This window comes from Lithobates pipiens, unplaced genomic scaffold (assembly GCF_037356315.1).
Source record: "Lithobates pipiens isolate NorthernLeopardFrog02 unplaced genomic scaffold, aLitPip1_a1.2 Scaffold_30, whole genome shotgun sequence".
NCBI classification, from domain to species: Eukaryota; Metazoa; Chordata; class Amphibia; order Anura; family Ranidae; genus Lithobates; species Lithobates pipiens.
In genome coordinates this window covers 29,366,455-29,379,900 of record NW_027507791.1, presented here as the reverse complement: position 1 = coordinate 29,379,900, position 13,446 = coordinate 29,366,455, and the positions used below count along the sequence as shown (strand labels likewise).

The following is a 13,446-nucleotide window of genomic DNA, read 5'->3' as shown; positions in this document are numbered from 1 at the left end:
GGCGCCAACTGTTTCCTCCTCCTTTTCTGGACCCTGTGGCACCGGGGATGGGGGGTGGGGTGGGGTTAAAGCCTTCAGACCCCTTCAGATTTTGGAAGCTCTTCCCGCCCCAAAACTCTTCGAAGCTACAAAAATCCAGGTCCCTAATAAAGACCAAGCCACAGTGCTGAAATACCAGTCCTCTCCTCTCCAGCTGGGCTACCCCAGAACCCACGCATGAGTGAGAACCCCCGAGTACGCAACTTTGCCTTCAAATCACTGGGAAGGCCGGGAACCCTGCACTCTGTACATAACGCACTCCTCAACCCTGCACTCTGTACATAACGCACTCCTCAACCCTGCACCCTGTACGTAGCCCACTCCTCAACCCTGCACCCTGTACGTAGTCCACTCCTGAACCCTGCACCCTGTACGTAGCCCACTCCTCAACCCTGCACCCTGTACGTAGCCCACTCCTCAACCCTGCACCCTGTACGTAGCCCACTCCTCAACCCTGCACCCTGTACGTAGCCCACTCCTCAACCCTGCACCCTGTACGTAGCCCACTCCTCAACCCTGCACCCTGTACGTAGCCCACTCCTCAACCCTGCACCCTGTACGTAGCCCACTCCTCAACCCTGCACCCTGTACGTAGCCCACTCCTCAACCCTGCACCCTGTACGTAGCCCACTCTTCAACCCTGCACCCTGTACATAGCCCACTCCTCAACCCTGCACCCTGTACGTAGCCCACTCCTCAACCCTGAACCCTGTACGTAGACCACTCCTCAACCCTGCACCCTGTATGTAGACCACTCAACCCTGCACCCTGTACGTAGCCCACTCCTCAACCCTGCACTCTGTACGTAGCCCACTCCTCAACCCTGCACCCTGTACGTAGCCCACTCCTCAACCCTGCACTCTGTACATAGCCCACTCCTCAACCCTGCACTCTGTACGTAGCGCACTCCTCAACCCTGCACTCTGTACGTAGCGCACTCCTCAACCCTGCACTCTGTACGTAGCGCACTCCTCAACCCTGCACTCTGTACGTAGCGCACTCCTCAACCCTGCACCCTGTACGTAGCGCACTCCTCAACCCTGCATCCTGTACGTAGCCCACTCCTCAACCCTGCACTCTGTACGTAGCACACTCCTCAACCCTGCACCCTGTACGTAGCCCACTCCTCAACCCTGCACTCTGTACGTAGCCCACTCCTCAACCCTGCACTCTGTACGTAGCGCACTCCTCAACCCTGCACCCTGTACGCAGCGCACTCCTCAACCCTGCACCCTGTACGCAGCGCACTCCTCAACCCTGCACTCTGTACGCAGCGCACTCCTCAACCCTGCAACCTGTACGTAGCGCACTCCTCCACCCTGCACCCTGTATGCAGCGCACTCCTCCACCCTGTATGTAGCGCACTCCTCAACCCTGCACCCTGTGCATAGCGCACTCCTCAACCCTGCACCCTGTGCATAGCACATGCCTGAATGCTGAACTCTGTACATAGCACACTCCTGAACTCTGCACTCTGTATGTAACGCACACCTGAACCCTGCACACTGGATAGCGCACCCAGGATAAAACCATCCCTTTGAGGGCAACCATACTGCTGATCCAGCCTGTAAAGGAAATGGAGTCCGTTATCCCTGAGCTAGCGCATCCAACTGGGCCTGCACACATTTATTTTGCTCCTCCGGCTGCGCTGCCTGGGTCTGTTGAGGCCATGAACTGTTCCTGGCAGGCTTGGATCTTTTTGTGTTTTTTCAAGGAGACACAAAGGGGCGCCCACCATCAGAACGCAGATAAATAAGACATGCCTGCCTTTCTCTTTTTACATGCGAGTGGCACATTGGATTTTTGATAAACTTGTGTTTTAATACTGCACTTAGTTGGTGCCCCCTTGTGCTCAATTTCCAGATTGACAGAGCTTGCTTCACTCTATGGGGCTGCAGCCACTTTCTGCTATGAAAGACATGGGCTATTATAGATTTAAATGCATATGGACTTTTTGTATTGGGGTAGTACACACCTCGCCCAGCGCCATTTATATCTATTGCATTGAACCTCCTCATGGCGGCAGTTTGCGTCTGCCTGCTGGGCCCCGGTGTTCTGCATCATTGTGTTAAGAGGTTCCTCTTTGCTGCCTCAGCGCTATGCAGCACCTGTGACTCAGGACATGCAAAATGGGCACCAGCCCTTTAAATGTCAGTTTTGCTTCCGAAGGCTTAAACAATTAAAGCTATGCCCGCATCCTCCACCAAATGTCACATGTGGAGCTCCAGATCATCAGACAAGCACGTTGGTAGAAGTAAACAGGCAAATTGAAAAAGAAAACAGCTCATGTTCAGCAAACAGAGAACACGAGATAGTCCAGAACTCTGCTTCAACATTACAAAGCTAGCCAAAGGTGCAGCCACCATACCGGGCCCACTTGGGGGGGGGTTGGGGTTTCCCGGCGGCTTTAGGGGTCCCATCCGGAAAGTTTTGACAGCCAAGCAACCGTGGCTTGGTGGTCCTAAGACCTACTTACATGGCTAACAAAGGGTTCAGCTTCCTCTCTCACCGCCAGGTGCCGACCGGTTCCTCTTCTTTTTCTGGACTTTCTGAGGCATCGGCGTTAAGCCCTTCAGGACCAAAGTCCCTTTAATCTGGGTTATTATGGGCTGCAATCTCTTTTCTTTTCTCTTTCTCAAATCAAATTTAATTTCACTTTAATGGCAAAATTGCCACAGCAGTTGTGTTTGTATGGGAAGGAAGGGATAGCTCTACGGGGGGTAAGGGATCCTATAAAAAGGGAACGGGGATGAGTCTCTGTAAGTGTATAATTTATCTCACTTCTCTTCGCCCTTCTTTTGCTCACTCTTCTCCGGTTTGTGTTTTTCCCTTTCCTCCTGCTCTCTCTCCACCCTCTTCTGTCTATCTACCTTCTCCCTCCTCTTCCTCTTCTCCTCTCTCTCCTCCATTCTCTTTTCTTGTCTACTCTCTCTCTCTCTCTCTCTCTCTCTCTCTCTCTCTCTCTCTCTCTCTCTCTCATCTCCCTCTTCTTCTCTCCTCCATTCTCTTTTCCTCTGTCTCTCTCTCTCCCTCTTCTCTCTCTCCTCCATCCTCTCCTCTCTCCCCCTTCTACTTTCTTCCTCTGTCTCCTCTTTCTTCTCCCTTATCCTCCTCTGTTTCCTCCACCCTCTTCTCCTTTCCTTCTCCTCTCTCTCTACCTCCACTCTTCTCCTCTGCCACTCCACTCCACCCCACCCCACCCCACTCTTCTCCTCCTCCTCCTCATCCTCCTCCTCCTCCTCTTTCCACTGTCTTCTCCTCTCTTTTGCTCTTTTCTTCCCTCTCTCTACCCCCCTCTCTCTCTCCACTCTTCTCCTCCTCCTCCTCCTCTTTCCACTTTCTTCTCCTCTCTTCTCCTTTTTTCTCCCCTCTCCCTCCTCTTTCTACCTTCTTCTCTTCTCCTCCTCTCTCTCTCTCCACACCTTCTTCTCCTCTCTCTTTCTCTCCACTTTTCTCCCCTCTCTCTACCTCTTTCTCTCCACTCTTCTCCTCCTCCTCTTTCCATTTTTTCTCCTCCTCTCTCTCTCCACCTTCTTCTCTTCTCCCTCTCCACTCCACTCCTCCTCCTCTTTCTTCTCCTCTCTTCTCCTTTTTCTTTCCTCTCTCTGCCTCTCTCTCCACTTTTCTCCCCTCTCTCTTTCTCTCCACTCTTCTCCTCCTCCTCCTTCCGTTTTATTCTGCTCTCTTCTCCTCCTTTTTTCTCCCCTCTCTCTCTCCACTCTTCTCCTCCTCCTCCTCTTTCCACCTTCTCCTCTTCCTCTCTCTCTCCACTTTTCTCCCCTCTCTCTACCTCTTTCTCTCCACACTTCTCTTCCTCCTCTTTCCAATTTTTTTCTCCTCTCTTCTTCTCCACCTCTTTCTCTCACCACCTTCTCCTCTCTCTCTCTCTCTCTCTCTCTCTACTCTTCTCCTCTCCACTCCACCCACTCTTCTCCTCCTCCTCTTTCCACTTTCTTCTCTTCTTCTCTCTCCCTCTCTCTCCCCCTCTCTCTCTCCACTCTTCTCCTTCTCTTTCCTCTCTCTCTCCCCCCCACTCTTCTCCTCTTTCCACTTTCTTCTCCTCTTCTCCTCGTCTTTCTCCCCTCTCTCTACCTCTCTCCCTCTCTCTCCTCTCTTCTCCTCCTCTTTCTCCTCTCTCTCTCTCTCTCTCTCCACTCTTCTCCTCCTCTTTCCTCTCTCTCTCTCTCCCCCCACTCTTCTCCTCTTTCCACTTTCTTCTCCTCTTCTCCTCGTCTTTCTCCCCTCTCTCTCTCTCTCTTCTCCTCCTCTTTCTCCTCTCTCTCTCTCTCCTCTCTTCTCCTCCTCTTTCTCCTCTCTCCTCTCTTCTCCTCCTCTCTCTCTCCTCTCTCCTCTCTTCTCCTCCTCTTTCTCCCCTCTCTCTACCTCTCTCTCTCCGCTCTTCTCCTCCTCTTTCTCTCTCTCTCTCCTCTCTTTCTCTATATATAATACGTATGTAGGACACATTTAAAACACTGAAGACAAAAGGAACTCGTCCTCCGATCCCAAAAAATACCAAATACATTTTAGCATCACCAAACCAATAGAGGGGTTATTATGGGTTGGAATCTCTCTCTCTCCTCTGTCACTCCTCTCTCTAATCCTCTTCTCCCACCTCTATCACTCCTCCTCCTCCTCATCCCTCCCTATTCTCCTCTCTCTCTCCCTCTTTTCTTTCCCCTCTCCACCCCATCTCTTCTCTTCCCCTCACCTCTCTTCTCCTCACTCTGTATATATAATTATGAAGGACAAATATAAAACACTGAAGATGAAAGGGACTCGTCGGACTCGTTCTCTTTCATCTCTTCCTCCATAAAACAAACGATCGGTCCCCCGGCTCCCGCTAAAGTACTAAAAAAAAGAAAAGAATTGCGCTAGGTGTGAAATGAACAATACATAAATAAAATGAATAAATAAACGGTGAAGGATACATTGTAAAGTATCATTGTTCTCGGTGAAGATATTCTGTTACATTGTTGCGAAGGGCGGAAGGCGATTCTCCCCACCCCCCACCCCTCAGGTAGGCGGTGAGCAGTCCGATATTTTACTAATAGTTTAATCATTATTGCAGAAAGTTTGTGAAGAGAGGAGAGCCAATGAGGAGAGGAGGCAGGACACTCCCCCCCCCCCCCAAGCCTCAGCTCATCCTCTTCCAATCAGCTGGCTCCCCTGAGTGTGGCGCTGTCCTGTCTGGGTATGTATTGGACATCGAATTGAAACAGGTACCACACCGGACAAATTCTCCTCTCCGTCCTCCGTAGTCTGACGACATGGTAAGTGAGACCCCGCAGCTCGCTGTCTGCTCTATGCGGGGGTGGTAGCAGTGTCAATGCTCACGGCCAGCTTGGCACGGGTCTCCCTCTATAGGTTTCCTCTTGTGGGGGGGGGGGGGGTCATTGGATGGTTCAGGTTGTTGTGATATCTCAAATAGGTCAGGGTCATCATCGGCACAAGTTGGCAAAATGGGGGTCAGCTGTCTCGGACAGTTAAGGGCCCAATGAGAGTTGGAAAACAGGAAGGGTCTCCCTTTCCGAAACGTTCCCCAGCAGGGCCGTCTTTAATATTGATTGGACCCTGGGCAAAGCTTTTTTTGGGGCCCCCCATGCAGTTTTGCTCTCCATCTGCTCTGAAACATACAATAAATAGCAGCAAGACTAGAGGTTACATTTTATCATTACCGCTCACTGACTGGTTGCTAGAGGTTACAGCACACATTATGGCTCACTGATTAGTTGCTAGAGGTTACAGCACATGATTTCTGCTTGTTGATTGGTTGCTAGAGATTACTGTGGATGTGACCTCAGGGGGGCATAATATACATATCAATGTCACCTGCCACCCCTATTTACATATGAATTCCGGTAATGTACATGTAAACACAGGGTCTACAGTTGAGTCATCTTTACACAATAGGGAAGAGCTGGGCAGCATTAGTAGCAGCACTTCACACTGAGATATTGGGACACAGCACAGGACTAAAACCTCAAGGGATGAGGGAATTTAAACCAGGATAGTTGGCAAGTATGAAGCAGCTGCTCTGGGCCCCACAACAATGACAGGACCCAGGGCAGCTGCCCCTTTTGCCCTGTCTTAAAAACGGCCCTGGTCCCCAGATCCGTCCTCAATGGGTCATCTCACACCTGTGACCAAAGACTGGAGAAGTCTCCTTATTTTCCAATCTCTCAGCAGCCCCTCCCCCCCAACCTTGGAAGTAGTCCGAGGCTACTGACCCCCCATTGGAGAGGAGGAAGGGATAGGAACCCAATCCTCGGCTCATTCCTCTCCAATCAGGTGGCTCCCCTGGGTGTGGCGCGGTCATGCCGTGATATATATTGGACATCAGACTGTAAGAGGTACCACACCGGCTGAAGTCTCCTCTCCATCTTCCAGAATCTCACAGCATAGTAAGCGAGACTCCACTGCTCGCTGTCTGCTCTGCCAAGGAGAGGGGCACCGTGCCAAAGATCAGGGCCAGCTTGGCACGGCGCTCTCCCTATGGGTTCCTCTTGTGGGGTCTTTGGATGGTCCAGGTTCTGATCTCGATGGGTCAAGGTCACCTGCATAGGTGGGCAAAATGGAGGTCAGTTGCCTCAGACACCCCCTGAGGATGGGGGAGCTGCTGAGAGATTGGAAAATAAGGAGTTTGGACTGGGTATGGCCTCAATCTCGTGCCCCCCCCCCTCCCCCGACACCCCTTGGGCCACAGACCAGAGACTTCTTCTGGATAAACAGAGACGATCCACTCAGAGGCTTGTCTATCATTGGGCTATGGCATAACCATGCATGCTCGGGTCACCCATGTGTGCCCGTTTATGCTGCAGAGAGTTTTCTGCCAGATTGGGGGGGGCACAATTGCGATCAACAAACAGAAATGGTCCCCATTTCCTGCCCCAGGTCCGTCTTCAATGGGTCATCTCACACCTGTGACCAGGAAGTCTCCAAAGACTGGAGAAGTCTCCATATTTTCTGATCGTCAGCTGGCCCCACCCTCCTTGGGAGGAGTCTGAGACAACTTACCCCCCCCCCACAAATTTACCCACCTGAGCAGATGACCCCGACCAGGAGGTGCAGCCAGGAAAACCCAACTGGTATGAACATGAGTGCTTGGCACAGCCGTGCAGAGCGGAGGAGGGGCCGGGCACTGCTGGCGCTAGAAGGAGCAATGGCCATCGGACAGATATTTCCGATTCAGGTGATCGATCACCCCCTTTGTGTTCACTTATCACCCGAATGTTAAAACAGAATGAAGGGTAACCCGACACGCGACATCTCGGTAACGGTGAATGCAAATATCCCCCACCTCTCAGTTCTACGGAACTGGCCAACACCTGCCCTTCCAGCTCTGCCCCGGAGCGCCTGGTTTGCCTCCTGGGTGTGTCAGACCATAAAAAGTACACAAAGTTTACATCACATTTACATGAAGCCACAATTATAACATCCCTGAAGAGGCCGTTTTACTGTACGCAGCCGGCAAAGCGAATATAACCAAATAATGATCATAATAATAATAATAATAATAATATATAACAGAATACACATCATAAAATAATAATATATAAAATAATGATAATAATTATAAAAAATATATATAATACAATTATATATAATATAATAATTAGTATTACAATTATATTGTAATATATATTTTTTACTATATTATTTTTAGCATAGGGTACCAATCACACAGTCTTGGGGGGTTCTAAGTAGTTGAATCCTTGTATTATTATTTTAATATTATATATATATATATACACACACACACACACACACATATATACACACATATATACATACACACACACACTATAAATAATATAGTAAAAAAATAAAATACATACGCACAATATATATATATTTTTTTTACTATATTAATTACTATATTATTATAATATAGTGTATCTATCTATATATATATATATATATATATATATATATATATATATATACACACACACACACACACACACACACATACATACATACATACACACACAATAAATAATAATATAGTAAACAAATAAAATACATTATATATAATGTGCATATGTATGTATTTTATTTGTTTACTATATTATTATTTATTGTGTATATATATATTTTTTTTTTATTATTATTTTATACTATATTATTATTTATAGTGTGTGTATATATATATATATATATATATATATATATATATATATATATATATATATATATATATATATATATATATATACATATATATATATACATATATATATATATACATACACATATACACACACACACTATAAATAATAATATAGTTATAAAAAAAATACATACATATACATTATATATAATGTGCATATGTATGTATTTTTTTTTTTACTATATTATTATATAGTGTATATTATATATATATACACATACATATATATACACATAGACACACACACACTATAAATAATAATATAGTAAAAAAAAAAAAATATATATATATATATATATATATAATATTATTTTATTTTTTTTACTATATTACTACATTATATATATATATATATATATATATATATATATATATGAAAATAATTGTAATAATAATAATATAATAATAATACTATAACAATACAATGATTCAACTACTTAGAACAAAACATTAATATTTACAATTATTATAATTAGATTTTTCGATTATGATTATCATAATAAAATAATTGTAAATAGTAATAAAAATAATTAGGAGTAATCTCCATCTCCCCGTAATCTCCATCTCCCCGGTAATCTCCATCTCCCCGGTAATCTCCATCTCCCCGTAATCTCCATCTCCCCGTAATCTCCATCTCCCCGGTAATCTCCATCTCCCCGGTAATCTCCATCTCCCCGTAATCTCCATCTCCCCGGTAATCTCCATCTCCCCGTAATCTCCAACTCCCCGTAATCTCCATCTCCCCGTAATCTCCATCTCCCCGTAATCTCCATCTCTCCGGTAATCTCCATCTCCCCGTAATCTCCATCTCCCCGTAATCTCCATCTCCCCGGTAATATCCATCTCCCCGTAATCTCCATCTCCCCGTAATCTCCATCTCCCATGTAATCTCCATCTCTCCGGTAATCTCCATCTCCCCGTAATCTCCATCTCCCCGTAATCTCCATCTCTCCGGTAATATCCATCTCCCCGTAATCTCCATCTCCCCCGTAATCTCCATCTCCCCCGTAATTTCCATCTCCCCGGTAATCTCCATCTCCCCGTAATCTCCATCTCCCCGTAATCTCCATCTCTCCGGTAATTTCCATCTCCCCGGTAATCTCCATCTCCCCGGTAATCTCCATCTCCCCGTAATCTCCATCTCCCCGTAATCTCCATCTCCCCGGTAATCTCCAACTCCCCGGTAATCTCCATCTCCCCGGTAATCTCCATCTCCCCGGAATCTCCAACTCCCCGGTAATCTCCAACTCCCCGGTAATCTCCATCCCCCCAGTAATCTCCAACTCCCCGGTAATCTCCATCTCCCCGGTAATCTCCATCTCCCGGTAATCTCCATCTCCCCGGAATCTCCATCTCCCCGGAATCTCCATCTCCCCGGTAATCTCCATCTCACCGGTAATCTCCATCTCCCCGGTAATCTCCAACTCACCGGTAATCTCCATCTCCCCGTAATCTCCATCTCCTCGGTAATCTCCATCTCCCCGGTAATCTCCATCTCCCCGGTAATCTCCATATCCCCGTAATCTCCATCTCTCCGGTAATCTCCAACTCCCCGGTAATCTCCATCTCCCCGGTAATCTCCATCCCCCGTAATCTCCATCTCCCCAGTAATCTCCATCCCCCTGGTAATCTCCATCCCCCTGGTAATCTCCATCCCCCTGGTAATCTCCATCTCCCCGGTAATCTCCAACTCCCCGGTAATCTCCATCTCCCCATAATCTCCATCTCCCCGGTAATCTCCATCTCCCCGGTAATCTCCATCTCCCCGGTAATCTCCAACTCCCCGGTAATCTCCAACTCCCCGGTAATCTCCATCTCCCCGTAATCTCCAACTCCCCGGTAATCTTTCTGCCAGTAAACTCTCACCAGTAATCTGTCCCCGAAAATCTCTCTCTGGTAGTCTCTCTTATGATAATCTTTCTTCTAAAAATCTCTCCCCGGTAATATCTCCCTTCTGGTAATCTTTCTCCTGATAAACGCTACCTGACAATCCCTCCAGGTAATCTCTCTCCTAGTAACCCCTTCAGTTAGTCTCTCCCTTCCGGTAATCTCTCTCCAGGTAATCTCTCACTTTTGGTAATCTCTCTCCTAGTAATTCCTTCAGGTAATCTCTCTCTTCCTGTGATCTTTCTCCTGGTAATCTCTCCCTGGTAATCTCTTCCTGATAATCTCTTCCTGATAATCTCTTCCTGGTAATCTCTCTCTTCCGGTGATCTCTCCCTGGTAATTTCTCCCTGGTAATCTCAATCTTCCGCTAGTTCCTCTCTTGGTAATCTCTCTCTCTCTCTCGGTCACTCAGTCCTTTCTCAGGGGTGGTTGAAATGAGATCTCCCAGACTTCAGGACTCGGTGTCAGAGGTTGGGTGATCTTGGTGGATCTCGGTGGGATCAGGTGATCCATAACCTGTCTTCTCTCTCCAGGATAGTAACCTGACCGCGGAGGAAATCATGGCCCTGATGATCCTGAAATTTGAGGAACACGCCCAGAAAAGTGGCGGAGATGGGAATACAATAAACACCGACCAGCTGTACGACTTTACCATAGCCGAATTTCCCGAAATCTGTGTAAGTGACCCGGGGATAAATCTATTGGTGGGGACACCCCAGAGGGCAGCCAATCCCATCGTTACATTCCTGAGACATTCGTAGAAAACTGAGAGAGCATCAAAGAGAAAAGTCTCCCCATTGTGGGAGGGGCAGAGACACAAACTACTGTGAAAATCTCCTCATTGTGGGAGGGGCAGAGACACAAACTACTGGGGAAATCTCCCCATTGTGGGAGGGGCAGAGACACAAACTGCTGGAGGAAATCTCCCCATTGTGGGAGGGGCAGAGACACAAACTACTGGAGGAAATCTCCCCATTGTGGGAGGGGCAGAGACACAAACTACTGGAGGAAATCTCCCCATTGTGGGAGGGGCAGAGACACAAACTACTGGGGGAAATCTCCCCATTGTGGGAGGGGCAGAGACACAAACTACTGGGGGAAATCTCCCCATGGTGGGAGGGGCAGAGACACAAACTACTGGAGCAAATCTCCCCATTGTGGGAGGGGCAGAGACACAAACTACTGTGGGAAATCTCGCCATTGTGGGAGGGGCAGAGACACAAACTACTGGGGGAAATCTCCCCATTGTGGGAGGGGCAGAGACACAAACTACTGGGGAAATCTCCTCATTGTGGGAGGGGCAGAGACACAAACTACTGGGGAAATCTCCCCATTGTGGGAGGGGCAGAGACACAAACTACTGGAGGAAATCTCCCCATTGTGGGAGGGGCAGAGACACAAACTACTGGAGGAAATCTCCCCATTGTGGGAGGGGCAGAGACACAAACTACTGGAGGAAATCTCCCCATTGTGGGAGGGGCAGAGACACAAACTACTGGGGGAAATCTCCCCATTGTGGGAGGGGCAGAGACACAAACTACTGGGGGAAATCTCCCCATTGTGGGAGGGGCAGAGACACAAACTACTGGGGGGAAATCTCCCCATTGTGGGAGGGGCAGAGACACAAACTACTGGGGGAAATCTCAAAATTGTGGGAGGGGCAGAGACACAAACTACTGGGGGAAATCTCCCCATCGTGGGAGGGGCAGAGACACAAACTACTGCAGGGAATCTCCCCATTGTGGGAGGGGCAGAGACACAAACTACTGCAGGGAATCTCCCCATTGTGGGAGGGGCAGAGACACAAATTTTTTGAGGAAATATCACCTCAAAATAAAAAAAATGAAAATGTCCTCTTTCCATCTCACAGGGAACGGCTAAGAAGGATGAGATCCTGAAGGAAATAATCAGTAAGATGGACGCCAACGATGATAAAAGGGTGACCTTCGAGGAATTCATGTCTTTCTCATCCTCCGTGGCCATAACCATGAGGGACGGCTTGAAGGAGTAGCATTTTGAATGCAGGGGGCGGGGCAACATTTACTGAAATCAGCGATTGTGTAATATTTCAATAAAAGTAAAATGATTTGGATATGACGTCCGACTCGTCTGCAGTTTTTGAGCCTAAAAAAAAAAAAAATGGTTTAGCTCATTACGAAATATTTTATTGGTTGATTTCTGTGACTTCATATAAGAGTGGAAATTGGTTATTAATCTACAACAGTGCCCCCTGCTGTCTGGTTTCATATATAACCTAACAATCAATTGCTACAACAGCGCCCCCTGCTGTCTGGTTTCATATATAACCTAACAATCAATTGCTACAACAGCGCCCCCTGCTGTCTGGTTTCATATATAACCTCACAATCAATTGCTACAACAGCGCCCCCTGCTGTCTGGTTTCATATATAACCTCACAATCAATTGCTACAACAGTGCCCCCTGCTGTCTGGTTTCATATATAACCTCACAATCATTAAAGTGGTATTAAAACACAAAAATGGAATATAATATATTGCAGCTAAACAATCCTTAGATTTGTCTTCTTTTTTGTAGACTTTTTTCCCCCTCTGTTTTCACCTGGTGACCTGGTCAGTAACACACCTCCTGTATTAGAGCGTCCCCACTTTCTGTATGAAGGAGCACAGAGCCACCTCCAGACAGCAGCCTTGTCCTTCTAGGTGGGAGGGGGGTGTTAGATGCAGTAGCAGATTTAGATACACAAACAATTTGAAGTCAAGCTCCTGCTTGGATAAAGGTCTTACAATAAAAAAATAAAAAAAAGAAGCTGATTATTGTAAGCAACCCCGTCAGTGTTAAAATGGTTCTACTATATAAAACCTTACATTGGTACAAAGCTACAACATCGCCCTCTGCTGTTCTGTTTCATAATCTGTATAACCTTATAAACTTTCAATGCTACAACAGCGCCCTCTGTTGTTCTTCTTGATATATACAATACTTTACAATAATTTGATGCTACAATTGCGCCCTCTGCTGAACTATTTTATATAGTTACATAGTAGGTGAGGTTGAAAAAAAGACACAAGTCCATCAAGTCCAACCTGTGTGTGTGATTATATGTCAGTATTACATTGTATATCCCTGTATGTTGCGGTCGTTCAGGTGATTATCTAATAGTTTTTTGAAACTATCGATGACCCCCGCTGAGACCACTGCCTGTGCTGTTATATATGTGCTAGAAGTGCAAAAAAAAAACCCTGTCATTCAACCGACTTCCTCTGAGCCCAGGTCATGCCGGACAAGCCCCCACCATGTGACTGGACAGTGAAAGGAGAAGCTGCACAGCTATGAGCCGATCTCGCTGTCACTCTGCTCTCTCTGCCTAT

The 13,446-nt window shown here is 47.0% G+C and overlaps 1 protein-coding gene across 1 annotated transcript; it reads left to right on the top strand.

Moving 5' to 3' along the window:
- Positions 1 to 5,161: 5,161 nt before the first annotated feature.
- LOC143942036 (protein S100-A4-like) lies at positions 5,162 to 12,193 on the top strand. Its single transcript, XM_077463358.1, has 3 exons — positions 5,162 to 5,309; positions 10,630 to 10,773; positions 11,967 to 12,193. Exons 1-3 carry the CDS (start codon positions 5,307 to 5,309, stop codon positions 12,105 to 12,107), a joined length of 288 nt encoding a protein of 95 aa, XP_077319484.1. The 5' UTR covers positions 5,162 to 5,306; the 3' UTR covers positions 12,108 to 12,193.
- The last annotated feature ends 1,253 nt before the right edge of the window (positions 12,194 to 13,446 follow it).